General features: G+C 35.9%; 1 protein-coding gene across 1 annotated transcript in view; it reads left to right on the top strand.

The window, feature by feature from the left end:
• The window catches only part of Klhl1 (kelch like family member 1), a 363,866-nt gene that overhangs the window by 127,023 nt on the left and 221,310 nt on the right, over positions 1-15,533 (top strand). Inside the window, exon 3 of the mRNA XM_021203301.1 lies at positions 1,403-1,539. Coding sequence (XP_021058960.1) covers positions 1,403-1,539 — 137 coding nt within the window. The remainder of the gene's footprint in view (positions 1-1,402; positions 1,540-15,533) is intronic.

The raw sequence follows: 15,533 nt of genomic DNA, 5'->3' as shown, positions 1-15,533 counted from the left end.
CCCTCCCTTCCCTTCCCTTCCCTTCTCTTCTCTTCCAGTTTAAGGATCTGTAGCTGCTGTGTGGTTTTGGTTGTAACAGCAATGCATTATATAGAAAAAAAGCCTTTCACAACAATACCCCTCTCTGTAGGCTCTTTCAGTTTTAACTTATTTATTATTTGTGAATTTCACATCAAGCCTCCCAGTCCCACTTATCTACTTGTCCCTTCAAATTCAACCCTTTCCTGCAAGAGCCTCTTCCTCCATTAACAAAAACAAACAAACAAACAAACAAAAACCAACCAATCATCCAAACCAAAACAAACAAACAAAAAAACAAAATATACTGCTGTGTAAGTTTCAACATGTCACAGTGTGTCCCCCAGTATACCTTTATATTCTTTCCTTTCCCTCTTCTGAAGCACCCCAATATCGTCAGAAGGAGCTGGGGACACTTCCTTTTGAGGGTTGAACACTCAGATATCACCTATTTTCAACAGGTCAAGTCTCTTCATTACCCACCATTCAGTGTACAAAAGGAACTTCTCTGCCCAGGGCTAAAAAGCATTAAACTCTAGGTGTAACCCAGAATGTTTAAAAGGATGTTCCGAAAACGAAATAACGGTCATAGATTTAGTCTGCATCATGGACAGTGACAGCCTTTGACAAGGTTTATAGTAGCAACAACCTTTGTATTCCTTACCATAGGACAGGTGTCAACTCCAGTCTGTGACTATCTTACAATCAGTTAGACTATGTGCATACTATTTTCATAGAGACATGTATTTCCCAGCAGATCAGTATTATAGTATGCAGATTCCAAACAGTATAAAACAAATGACCTTTCTTTCTTCAGAAGCCTACATTGCTTTGAAGAATATAAATATTTGGAAGTATGCTAGCTAGCAAAAAAAAAAAAAAAAAAAAAAAAAAATCCCTTTCTGTTTCAGGTTCAGACTCTGTGTCCTGTATCCAAAATTCCTGGGTTTTATTTTGACTTCTTATTGTTTGTTTGCTTGTTTGTTTCTGCATCAGGGTTAGAACACCTAATTTTGATGGGCAAATGAGGGGAATGGCATAGGAGAGGTTTTTTTTAGTTAGTTAGTTAGTTAGTTTGTTTGTTTGTTTTTGTTTTTTCAATGCTTCTGAAAAGCTCTGGTAAATAATGCAAAATTTGCCAATGGTTTTAAAAACCTATGTCTTCTTGGAATATCAGTATGTACCCATGCAGGGCACCTCTGTTTAAACATGTTTTATCTTCATAATCATTATCGTCATCACTATTATCTTTTAAATTTAAGTCATAATTTTATAATTTGATCAGATTGCTGGTGGTTGATTTGTTGTTTTACCTCTTGTCTGCTGAACTCAGTGCTTTGTGCTTTATGTCCATTGCCTAAAATAGAACCTGTGCCTCTTTCAGGCTTGTTCTGAGTTCTGTCTCTGACTATTTTGCTGCCATGTTTACAAGTGATGTCTGTGAAGCCAAGCAAGAGGAGATCAAGATGGAAGGCATAGATCCAAATGCACTCTGGGATCTTGTTCAGTTTGCATATACAGGTACAGTAAAATAACTATAATACCATAGAGATACCACGTTAATTTTAAAACTACTTTAGGTCATTGGAAGCTAAAAAGATAGACTGAACTTTTATCATTAAATGTTTAGTTGCAGGTTACATAATAGGGAAAGTTTGGTCTTTATGTTCAGTAAAATCAAAAATCTATAAAGATATTGATTTTTATATTTTCCACACAATATTTACAGAGATTAAATACATGAATAAAATCAGTATTGGGGATGGAATGAAGGAAAAAAAATAAGAGAGTTAATCATTAAATACAAAGTTGCTTATCTCTAGCTGGCCAGAACATTAATCATATAAAATTATCCTCTTTAGAAATATGAGTTAAGGTAATTCTCATTTTTCCAATTATGCTAATTTAATGTTAAAAATTTGTATGACCTTCATATTGATTTGACAACCAAGCTGAAAGATTCAATAGTGAAAGGTAGAATTTGGAGAATCATTGGTCTTGGATATTTGAAAAGTTTTTTTCTAATTTATTATATTGCTATATTCCTTTGGACATTATATTATTTGAAAACACATAGTGTTGTCAAGTTTGGGTTTGTCAAATATGTGCAATTCTGAGCTAGACCAAAGGAGAATGATTTGACAAATAAGATAGCTCTCTCCTTCCAGAAGATCTCTCTTTTTTTTTTTTTTTTTTTTTTTTTTTTTTTTGTTAAGTACCCATAGAGTTACAAAGAAAAAACAGGATTAATGTCTTAAAGGAAATATATAAAGAAATGATGAAACACATGAGCCTTGCATATAGAATTTAAAGTCAGCTTCAGGTATGTGATGTGAAATCGCACATTTCTCATCTCAATAATTTAAAATATGGTTAAACAAGCAAAATTTTCACTATAAAAATCTAAGATGTTTTGAAAGCTATTATAATAGTGGAAAAAGCCCTTGATTTAGTCTGACTGTAACTGGATTGAATTAAGCGAGCAGGCTTTATTACATACAGTGCAAAACTTATAACAATGGAAGAAGGCAAGGGTTCATTTCTACAAGAAGGAGAAAATACAAGATCTCTACATGTGTCTAATTAGCAGGCTATTTCCATGGTCTAGAAGACTACTTTGAAACAACCTAAAATAACTACATTCCTCCAAAAGAATGAGCAAGTAAGAAAATGAAACACCATTTCTTGAGAATCTTTGCTTCAACTTCTTCCTCCCCATTGCCTATTACCCAAAGAGGGTCTTGAAGTGGTTCATTTTCTTCTCCGGTTAGGAAATTAAAAGGCAGACAAAATCTGGAGCATGGCAAGCAGCCAGAGAGAAGAAAGGAAATAGAAACAGAATCATCATTTGAAGAAAGGCTTCTATTGGGGGCGAGGAAAGACATATAACAAGAAATAAAGATGAAGACCCCCCCAAAGTAGAAGGGGGAACCCTGAATTCAAATTCTAACTTCCTCTTGAGTGCTAGTAGTCTTTGTAGTTTCATAGGGGGATTTTCTCACCTATTTTAGGTTTGGCTAATTTCGAGAATGACAGGATGTTGATTGGCCCACAACTGTTGGATAAATATGTCCTGATATAGGCCTTGAATTGTTGAGTCAGTCTGTTAGCGAGGAGCTTATTGGCTAATAACCATAAGACCTTTGTTTACAGCAGCTTTAAAGTCTTGGAAGTTTGTCTTCTCTATTGCCTAATCATAGTTCTTCTACCTATATGTCCTGGTCTTTGAACAATGTAGTCTTTAACGATTGTAGAGCTTGACAACCTTAAATATAGAGAAAGACAAGCTATCTTCCAGGTGGCGTTCTGCTGATATAAGTTGATGCATTGCAAGTGTATGAAACACTTTCTCTATTTCTTGCCAATATTGAGGACATAGATGAGAAACAACTGAATTAAATGTAAGAAAAATCAGCAAGAAATAAATAAACAACAATGCTATGATTTGTTCTATTTGCTATGAACCAAGAAGTTTAGGAGTTTTATCAGCTCAAATAAACCGAGTTACTTTAAGGAAAGATACATAAAAAAGATAATCTTGAGGAATGGGCTACACACCAATCTCAAAAATACTAATCCAGAATTGCTAGCCGTCAAAAGGAAATGCAAGGACAAAGAGTGGAGCAGAGACTGAAGGAGCAGCTATCAAGAGATTACCCCAGCTAGGTATCCATCTCATCTGCAGATGGCAAACCCTATTGCTGATGCCAAGGAGTGCTTGATGACAGGAGCCATTACAAGCTGTGCCCTGAGAGGCTCTGCCAGAGCCTGACCAATACAAATGCAGATGCCTGCAGCCAACCATTGGGCTGAGAGGACAAGGACCCAAATGGAGGAGTTAGGAAGTGAAGGAGCTGAAGGGGTTTGCTCCAAAGTCTCTCACTCTGCATGTTGTTCAGTTTGGGCTCCTGTATCAGTTCCCATATGCTGGATGGGGGAAGTTCTTTGATGATTCTTCAGCAAGACACTAATCTACGTGTATAGTAAAATATTGATAGGAGGGGTTTTTATTGCTACATTTGTTTAGCAGAACAGAAATATTTGCTTTTCTTCTACTTCCATGTATTTTCTTGTATCAGGTTCTGACCAGTTGCTCAGTGTTAGGCATGGGTACCATCTCATAGAGTAAGCCTTAAATCCAATCAGATATTTGTACCAGTGTATCTTGCAGGCAGGTTTTATAATAAAGAAAAACATTTGTAGTTCAGATAATGTCTACTTTTCTCTTCTGGTAGCATAAAGAGTAATTTTCATGATCACTAGTCAATAGGTATAATAGTCTAGGTAGGTACCAGGTCAAATTCTAAATGTTCAGTGGGGTATTTACATTGTGTCTTCAGCAAAAGGTTTTTATTATAAATTAATAAACAGATAACAATAGCTTTGGCCGGAATCTGGATTGCTTGGTGGTTTGAACAAGATGTCATTTGCTAAAATTCAACTAGGTGTAAAATATCTGAGTTACTATCACAGCTGATATTCTTAGGATCACAGGTTAAAATCAACTTAATATTTTGCAAAATATTTTACTCTACAGGAGATTCATTTTATAGCTTTACTTACACATGTACATGAACTCTTTTATGTATAGTAAAGTCTTTGATTAGTTATAGTGATACCAAAGTTGTTCTGGAAATATCCCATAAATTATTTTTTAAAAAAAATCATGAACTCAAGGAAGAAAAATTTTAACATTAAAGATAGCATTACTCCATTTTCAAATCACTTAGAAACTAGTTAAAGATGATTAGATATTCAGATATCATACTCTTACTATTAGACATTATTCAGATTAGTAGTTGAAGATGCTAAGAATGTGTAAAGCTTAAATTACAAAAGTATTTGAAGAGTAACAATTTGTTATACAAAAATGTATTGATAAGTTCATCTTGAGATAAATCTAAATGGTCCTTTAATTGCTATATCAAAACATTGTTTTTAGGCTGTAAATGGAATACCACTAATGTTATTAAAAGTCCAGTCAGGTAAGGATATGCAATCTGGCAGATCAATAATAATACAATAAGCCTCTTACTATGATATGAATGGCAAAACACAGACTGAATGTTTTATTCTCTATCATACTTTACTTTTTCAGAGTACGTTATGACAGGAGTTCATTAGAGTGACTTATAACCCTCTCTTGCTCTCAAAATAAAATAGGTCACTTAAATTGACACCATTATAGCTCTATAGTGACTTGTTCTAAGCACTGTTGATCATCCCTATGACTATAAGCCACTAGCTTATCTATAGATAAGGACTATAAGCCACTAGCTTAGTGGCTTATAGATAGCTGTGATGTTTGAGCAGGTTAATGTGTGATGTCCCATTTCCTGTGAATATACTCAAATACCTTATTTTACTATATATCTACTATCTTGTGCCCTTTGTCTTAATAACAATATTGTCATATTGTCTTAATAAAAATATGCTGAATTGCACATGGAACCTATATTTAATTAAGTTGGAATTTTACAACCCACAATAATTATTTTTTGGTATAAACATTTTTGATATATGGAGATGTATAATTTACACACACACACACACACACACACACACACACATATATATATATATATATATATATATATACAAACATATACATATCAGTACTCGCATTTTAATCACAGATGAAAATTTAGATAAAATAATATTTTTAAAATATATAAGTAGGATCAATGTAGTAAAATACTGCCTTCATTCACACTTCTAGAAATTTCCTCTTGGTTCATCTCTTACATAATCCCTACAACAATGAAATAAGCTGTGTTCATTGATGATGAAGAAAATATAGTTCTAACAAATACGGTGAGTGGAAATGCAATGTTGCTAATATAGTTTCAGGTCCTGGGGACAACTGATAAGGACAAAGTTCAAATACAGGAAGCTGTCCATCTAATAGTAGTGATTTAAGAAAGAAGGATAGGAAATTAAACTGCCTAACAGCAAACTTCAATCATACTGAAGAGTTAACATGTTTGTAAAAGATGCTTGGGTGCTAGTGAGGTGAAAATGTTTTTATATAAATAGGCAATGTTAAGAAAGCGTATGCTTACTGCCAACATTTCAGCGAAATGAATATCTGTAAAAAGGCACTAAGATATTTAATATTCTTTTAATATTAAAAAATGTATGTTCTTCCTGGACTTTATCCACTAAATTCCTCGAGACTTCTTTACGATAATTAAAAGTAAATCATTGCTTCATCTTTATAACTGGTTTAATTCAAGTGGCATGAATTATGCAGGCACATTAGCAGAATAATCATTTTAATCTTAGAGAACTTAATAGATAGTAAACTCTAGACTCAATATAACATACTGAATCATCAAAGATGGATTTTGTGCCTTATCATTGTTCATTGTTTAAAATTGACTTAGTTTTCCTAGAATGTTTGAACAATTTGCATATGAACTGTAAAAAAGAAAAATAATCAATTAAGTCAATTAGCCATATTTGTTTGAGCACTTGTGTGAATATATTTAGCAATCTACTAATACATGTAAAACTGAATTTTTACATTCAAATCAAGACCGATTTAGGGAAATAATAAAAAATTATATTTTGAGTCACTGTATGAAGTTTCATTGTTATTGAACAATCTATGGCTTTTAATACACATATTTAACTCTTATTTGCAGGTGTGAACAATTACCATGGTAGATAGTACAACACATAATGACTTTGTAAATTTTTAGTGGGTTGGCGCAACACTTTCCTTTTTGCCAAGTTTGATTCATTAAACAATTGGGACTGAATTCATCTTAATGTTGCTCTGAGTTATGCAACTCTTTATGTTTTCCCACTTTACATATTAGAAAAGCTAGACGGAATCACATGACATCCTATCAAGTGTCCCAGTGCCTTTCAAATACTTTTCTGTGCTAACATTGATATGCTCATATATTTGTCTACATGTTTTCACTATTTGTTTAATTTCTTTATTTCCATTCATTACCTTGTATTAAAATTGAAATGTAAAAAAATAAATTAAACATTAGTTATCTAGTGTTAGCTAATAATTCTAGCTTCTAGTGAGCTTTCTAGAACAGCAGAGTCAAATTTGTCTCATAGAAATGTAAAGAGGCCAATACTCAACCTGATACATGTTTTTCATATTGGTATAAACATAGTCATTGCTTCCAATGTAGTATTTTGAATATTTTAAATCTATTTTGAACTTATAAATCTTAATCAGCTATGATTAATAGAATAGTAAGTCTTTATCTTTTCAGAGACAGAGACCTTAATTGAGTAAGAAGATCACTTTGAGAGTGAGTGAAGAATTGCAATATGATGAATCTACCCTGATTGTTCAGGATATCTACTTTTAAAATTTTTCAGATATTTTACATAATCTTTTATACAAAAAATTAGTGAAGACAAATCAGAGAAAAATTAAAGGGAAGAAGTACTTATTTGGCCTAATATTTCCTAAAGGTTATATTTCATCAGAATATGAAAAAGCAAACCAACAAGAATATCCAATTGAATGGAGAAATACTTGAAGCAATTCTACTAAAATCATGGACAAAACAAAGTTGCTCACTCTCTCCATATCTAGTAAATAGAGTACTGGAAGTTCTAGCAAGAGTATAAGACAACAAATAGAGATCAAGTAATTCAAGTCGGAAAAGAAGTCAAGGTATCACTATTTGCAGATGATATGATAGTATATATAAACAACCCAAAAAAATTCTAGCAGAGAACTCTCACAGCTGAAAAACAATTTCAACAAAGTGGCTGGATATAAAATTAACTAAAAAAAAAAAAATCAACAGTCTTACTTTATACAAACCATAAACCACCTGAGAAAGAAATTAGGGAAACAAAACCCTTAACAATACCCACAAATATTTTTAAAAAGCATGGTGTAACTCTTACAAAGCAAGTGAAAGGTCTTTATGACAAGTACTTCAAATCCCTAAAGAAAGAAATTGAAGAAGATCTCAGAAGATGGAAAGATCTCCCATGCTCATGGATTGATAAAATTAACTTAGTAAAAGTGGCCATCCTACCAAAAGTAATCTTCAGATTAAATGCAATACCCATCAACAATTCAACACAGTTCTTCACAGACATAGAAAGAGAAAAATCTTAATTTAATATGGAAAAACAAAAATTCCAGAATAGCGAAAAATAATCTTAACAATAAAAAAATTTCTGGGAGAATCACCATCTCTAACTTGAAGCTATACTACAGAGCAACAGTGATAAAAACCTGCATGGTACTAGTACAGAGACACACAGGTAGATCAATGGAATAGGCTTGAAAACCCAGAGGTAAGCCCTGACACTTATGGACACTTGATCTGTGAAAAAGAAGCCAAAAACATACAATGAAAAGAGAAATTATCTTCAATAAATGGTGCTGGTCTAAGTGGGAGTCTGTATGTAGAACAATGAAAATAGAACCATATTTGTCACCTTGCACAAAGCTCAAGTTCAAGTTAATCAAGGACTTCAACATAAAACACGGTACAATGAATCAAACAGAAGAGAAAGTGGGAAAGAACCTGAACACATTGACACAGGAGGGAAATTTCCTAAACAGAAGACCAATGGCTCAGGCCCTAAGATCAACAATTGAAAAATGGGACCTCATGAAACTGAACAGCTTTCTGTATGGCAAAAGATAGTCAATAGGTCACATTGGCAACCTACAGATTGGGAAAATCTTCACAAACCCCACAACGAATACATAGCAAATATCCAAAATATATAAAGAACTCAAGAAGCTAACCTCCAAAACACCAAATGCCCCAATTAAAAAAAATGTAGTACAGAGCTAAACAGATAATTCAAAACATAAGAAGTTCAAAGGCCCAAGAAGCACTTATAGAAATGTTCAAAGTTCTGAGTCATCAGAGAAGTGCAAATCAAAACGACCCTGAGATTCCACCCTACACCAATCAATGGCTAAGATCAAAGCCTCAGGTGACAGCAGATGCTGGCAAGGATGTGGAGAAAGAAACACTTGTCCATTGCTGGTGGGATTGCAAACTGATATAACCACTCTGGAAATCAATCTGGCAGTTCCTCAGTGTATTGAAAATAGAACAACTTGAAGACCCAGCTCTATCACTCTTGGACATATACCCCCACAGTATGGATACTTCCATCCTTCTTAGAAGGGGGAGCAAAATCCCCATGTGAGGAGATACAGAGACAAAATTTGGAGCAGTAAATGAAAGAAAGGTCATCCAGAGACTGACCCATTGGGGGATCTATCCCACATGCAGAAAATGCAGTTCATTTACACAATAGAATACTATTCAGCTATTAAGAACAAGAATATCATGAGTTTTGCAGGCAAATGTATGGAACTAGAAAATATCACCCCAATTAAGATAACTCAAACCCAAAAGGACATGCATAGTATGTATTCACTAATAAGTGGATATTAGCTGAAACTGTACAGACGACATAGGATACAACCCACAAAATTTAAGAAGTTTCACCAGCACAAAGGCTAAGTGAGGATGCTTCAACCCCACTTAAAAAGGAGGAAAATAATCATGGGAGGCAGAAGGAGGGAGGGATTTTGCTTGGAGAGGGGAAGGAAGGGGATAGGGGAACAGGATCAGATATTGTGAGGGGCAGTAAAGAAGCACAGGCAGCCAGCAGAATGAACAGAAACGTGCAGTCACAAAGGTGGGAGGTGGAGAGACTCTCTAGAAAGTACCAGAGACCTTGAAGGGAGAGAGGCTCTCAGGGCTCAGCGGGGATAGGGAACTTTAAGAATCCAACTCCAATAGAAAGACAGGGCAGGGCCTCAACTGCAGGAAAGGCGTTTTCACAGTCAAAATTTCTGACCCAGAACTGTTCCTATCTAAAAGACCTGCAGGGACAAAAATGGAGAAGAGCCTAAGGGAAAGTGAGTCCAATGACTGGTGATTCATCTCATGGGGAGACACTAAACCCTGCCGCTATTACTGTGGCTAGGATGTGCTTACAGACAGGAGCTCAGCATGGCTGTCCTCTGAGAGACCCTACCAACAGCTGACTGAAACAGACACAGATACTTACACCCAACCAGTGGACTGAAGTTAAGACCCCCTATGGTTGAATTAGGGGAATGATTGGAGAAGCTGAGGAGGAGGGCAGCACCATAGGAAGACCAGCAGTCTCAACTAACTCAGACACTGAGCCACCAACCAGGCAGCATGAAAGGGCTGACCTGAGCCCCTACCCCGATCCCCATACATAAACAGCAGAGGACTGCCTGGTCTGGCCCCAGTTTGAGATTATTTGCTGAGTCCTTTAGAGACTTGAAGCCTCAAGGAGGTGGGAAGTCTGGTGGTGGGAGACTATCCCTTGGAGACAAGGGCTATGAGGGAAGGGATGATTTACTGTGAGAGCAGCAGGGACCAGGAGCAAAGGGCAATGGCTGGATTGTAAATATAATAATACTAATACTAATACTAATACTAATAATAATAATAATCAATAGCAATAATAATAAAGATATCTTTAAAAAGCAGATTTCATGTTGCTGGAAGCATACTTCTAAGTCTCCTTCATTGGGCTAAGGCAGGAAGCTGAGAAAACAGAATGAAGTGAACTATAGCCAGCAGTAGGTGACAATAGTGACTTACATGACAGTGGTGACTTACCTCTACAAGGCAGCTCACCTTCTAAAGTCCTGACAGATTTCATGCTGGGAAGGAAGGACATAAACCTAACCCTGTAGGGAACATTCACAATTCAAACTGTAACAGGAGCCAAGTGCCAACCTACAGAATTTCCTTCCCTTTTACAAAACCTACTCAGAAATACTATGCCTCGCAGGTAAACTTTAAATAACAGCATAAAATTACATTTTCTTCACATTAGCCATATTCACATATTTCAGAATAACTTTGAAGTGAAATACTTGGCCAGTTTTTGCCTGTTTAGCATCTAAGTATGTTTAATAAATGGTCAAGTTATGGATATATAAAGAAATATATCATGCATGAGCTAGCTCAATTTGTGTGCATTCAAGCTCAACACTTGCTGTTATTCCATTTGTGCCTTCTGGCTTTTAAAAATATTCTCTGCCATTGGATATATTCTAAGTTGAAAAGAATAAAGCATTTTAACTCTTTCAGACAGGTAATGATCATAGTTTAATTTAATCACTAGAACTTCAAATAATTCACCTTAAGATTATTCAACATAGAACTATAGAAAAAGATCATAATATGCTACACACTCGAAAGCATTAAAAAGAAATCATTTGAATACATTTATACCTTATATAATAATTGTTTAAGTCATTGATATTTTAAACAGTTTTAATATCATAAAATGTATTTATGTATAAAATATTACCAGGAATCATAAAAGCTGTACAATTGTTGTATCTTTATATTATAATGTCAGCTTTAAGTACTTATTAATAAAGAAATTGTAAAAACTACACTGCACTCCTATATTCTTACCAACCCAGGAAGATGGAATAGAAAGACAAATTATTGGATGGCAGCCTTGGATAGTAAGGTTGAGCCTGGAAAGTCTAAGTAAAACTTTGTCTCAAAAAATAATTAATAAATTAATGTAATAGTAGATAAACACTTTGCTCAATTTGACATTTGTATGCAGACATAAAATTGTGACAACTGTCAAAGCAATGAATAGATCTATTGACACCAAAATTTTCTTATGCCCTTTGGCTTCTTCTCTCTTTTTATTCCTAAAACATACATAGCTTGGAAGATCTCATTTGTTTTTGAAAATATTTATTTTTATTAGATATTTTCCTTATTTATATTTCAAATGTTATCCCCTTTTCTGGTTTCCCCTCTGGAAAACACCCTTCCCCTATCCCCTCCCACATAACCATGCTCAACAACCCACACACTCCCATTTCCTGGCCCCCACACTGGGGCATAGAGCTTTCACAGGATGAAGGGGCTCTCCTCTCATTGATGTCTGACTAGGCCATCCTCTGTTGCTAGAACCATGAGTCCTACCATGTGTACTCTTTGGTTGATGGTTACGTCTCTGGGAGTTCTGGGGGTACTGGTTAGTTCATATTGTTGTTCCTCCTATGGGGCTGCAAACCCCTTAAGCTCCTAAGGTCCTTTCTCTTGCTCCTTCATTGGGGACCCTATGCTAAGTCAAATGGATGGCTGTGAACATTCACATCTGTATTTGTCAGGCACTGGCAGAGCCTCTCAGGAGACAGCTATATCAGGCTCCTGTCAGTAAGCACTTGTTGGCATCCACAGCAGTGTCTGGGTTTGGTGATTGTATATGGAATGGATCCCCAGGTGGGGCCGTCTCTGGATGGTCATTTTTTTCAGTCTCTGCTCCACACTTTGTCTCTGTTACTCTTTCCATGGGTGTTTTTCCCCCCTCAAGAAGGTTCCAAGTATCCACACTTTGGTCTACCTTCTTCTTGAATTTCATGTGGTTTGTGAATTTTACCTTGGGTATTCTGAGCTTTTGGGATAATATTCACTCAGTCATCAAGGAAATGAAAATCAAAACAACCCTGAGATTCCACCTCACACCAGTAAGAATGGCTAAGATCAAAACCTCAGGTGACAGCAGATGCTGGCAAGGATGTAGAGAAAGAGGAACATACCTCCATTGCTGATGGGATGGCAAGCTGGTATAACCACTCTGGAAATCAGTTTGGCACTTCTTCAGAAAACTGGACATAGTACTACCTGAAGACCCAGCAATACCACTCCTGGGCATATACCCAGAAGATGTTCCAACATGTAATAAGGACACATGCTGTCTTAGTCAGGGTTTCTATTCCTGCACAAACATCATGACCAAGAAGCAAGTTGGGGAGGAAAGGGTTTATTTGGCTTACATTTCCATACTGCTTTTGATCACCAAAGGATGCAGGACTGGAACTCAAGCAGGTCAGAAAGCAGGAGCTAATGCAGAAGCCATGGAGGGATGTTCTTTATTGGCTTGCTCAGTCCACTCTCTTATAGAAACCAAGACTACCAGCCCAGAGATGGCACCACCCACAAGGGGCCCTCCCCCCTTGATCACTAATTGAGAAAATGCCTTACAGCTGGATCTCATGGAGGCATTTCCCCAACTAAAGCTCCTTTCTCTGTGATAACTCCAGCTGTGTCAAGTTGACACAAAACTATCCAGTACAATTGACCCCTTGTCAACTTGACACACAAACACATCACTAGTAAGTCTCAACCCTTAGTTCTTATTCATCAAGTTGACACAAAACTATCCAGTACACATGCTTTACTATGTTCATAGCAGCCTTATTTATAATAGCTAGAAGCTGGAAAAAACCCAGATGTTCCTCAACAGAGGAATGGATACAGAAAATGTCATACATTTACTACTCAGCTATTAAATACAATGAATTAATGAAATTCTTAGGGAAATGAATGGATCTGGAGGATATCATCCTGAGTGAGGTAACCCAAATACAAAAGAACACAGATGATATGCGCTCACTGATAAGTGGAAAATCTCAGTTTTGCTGCAAGACCTTTCTTTGACTATATCCTTTACCTCCTCCTCCTCCTCTTCTTCTTCCTCCTCCTCCTCCTCCTCTTTCTCTTCTTTCTCCTCCTCCACCCTTCCTCTTCCTCCTCCTCTTCTTTTTTTTGATATTATAATAACACATTGTTTTCACAGCCCTTTTCCTCCCCCTATATAAACCCCTACTTTATTTCAAAATTCAAGGCTTCCTTTTTCAATATTTTTTGTTACATACATATATGTATATATTACATATATTTCTAAATTAATATGTGTGTTGGGAACAAGCAAAATAAACTTATTCTAAGTATTATCATTTTATTTTCAGATTTCATTTAATAATGGGAAGAGATGAAACTCAAGGTCCCAGGCCCTAGGGAACCTGAGGACTTCCCAATAGCTGAACAGCTTCTGGGGTCCAGACATCTCTAGAGTATTCTCTTCTGGCTGTCAGCGTCAAACAAGTTCATGTTCCCAAGCCCAGAAATAAGCGCCTGTCCTATTTCTCCAAAGATTTTGTTAACTGTCTTTTAACCAGTAAAGATTAAAAGTGCTCTTATTTAAATTAAGATACCTACATTGTAAAAATATATACTTAATTACTTGTTATACTCTGATTAACTACACAAAGCTGACCCCCTTCTTTGTCCTCTTATCACTCTAAGCTCTGGACATAATGTCTAGGAGAAAGAATTTAGGATTCTGAAGCCAGTGCCCTGGATATGGCCCAGTCTCCAACCAGATTCTCTTGTTTAACCTATAATGCCAAAATACAAACTGTAAAATGACACAAAATACAAAATACAATTGTATGGCAGCACTCTGATCCTTTAACAATGTTGTACAATCTAACTGGCCACCTCCCTAAAAGCTCAGAAAATAAAGCTTCATTTTTAAGGTTCTGTGTCTGTCATAAGTTTCCTCTGCTTACAACCCAAACTGAACATGTGTATATACCTTTTTTGTCTGAATGCATAAGTATAGTATTTTTCAGAACTTTAAGAGTTTCAGTTACTTGGAAAAATCGTATTACTTGTCAGGAAAATTTCTTTCTATTCATCACCATTACTTAGTATAATCATGTTTCTGTATTCTTTAATAACATCTTCCTTATTACTGTGATGTGTTTTCTTGAATATGGCTCCACTCATTCTAGGACTAGGCATATGACCGCTTAATGGTGTGTGATAATAGATACTTTTATTTAGCCTCAGCTGAATTAGTAGAATAGCTGAGTGTTAGAAGTCAAAGTGCAAAACCATTTCCCTTAGTATTTGTGGAGTTTCAGAAACCCAGGAGCAGCTCGCTGCTAACTATGCTTCAGGTTGCTTCATTATGGTCGTGTTGAGTATCTCCAGAAACATTAATTATATTCACCAATATTCACTCAGATACCTCAGCTGGAAAAACAAGCAAGCAAATAAAAAACCTTTCTACTTAAATATTTCTTGCCTTTTTTTTTTTATTCTTTTTTTTTTTTCCAACTTGTGAATCGTTTCTATTTCTTTCAGGCAGCTGGTTGGGCCTCAGAAACTTCTTTTTAGCTAAACTCCTCTGTGTGAAAGCTTTTCTTCTTTGCATAGGACTAGTGAATTAGTCAGTTACAGGGACTTCCTGAAGCTCCTTTGGATTGCTTACATTCTCTGATGGATGCAATGTTTCAATCTCAGAGGAAACTGCTACACAACATTCTGGTGGTTCCTCAGAAAATTGGACATAGTACTACCAGAGGATCCAGGAATACCTCTTCTGGGCATATACCCAGAAAATGTTCCAAGTGGTAATAAAGGCACATGCTCCACTATGTTCATAGCAGCCTTATTTATAATAGCCAGAAGCTGGAAAGAACCCAGATGTCCCTCAACAGAATAATGGATACAGAAAATGTGGTACATTTAAACAATGGAATACTACTCAGCTATTAAAAACAATGAATTTATGAAATTCTTGGCCAAATGGATATATCTGGAGGATATCATCCTTAGTGAGGTAACCCAATCACAAAAGAAGTCACTAGATATGCACTCACTGATAAGCGGATATTAGCCCAG

The sequence above is a fragment of the Mus pahari genome, chromosome 8, assembly GCF_900095145.1.
Source record: "Mus pahari chromosome 8, PAHARI_EIJ_v1.1, whole genome shotgun sequence".
Lineage (NCBI taxonomy): Eukaryota > Metazoa > Chordata > Mammalia > Rodentia > Muridae > Mus > Mus pahari.
Note: the sequence above shows the minus strand (reverse complement) of the source record. Positions and strands in the feature narration are given on the sequence as shown.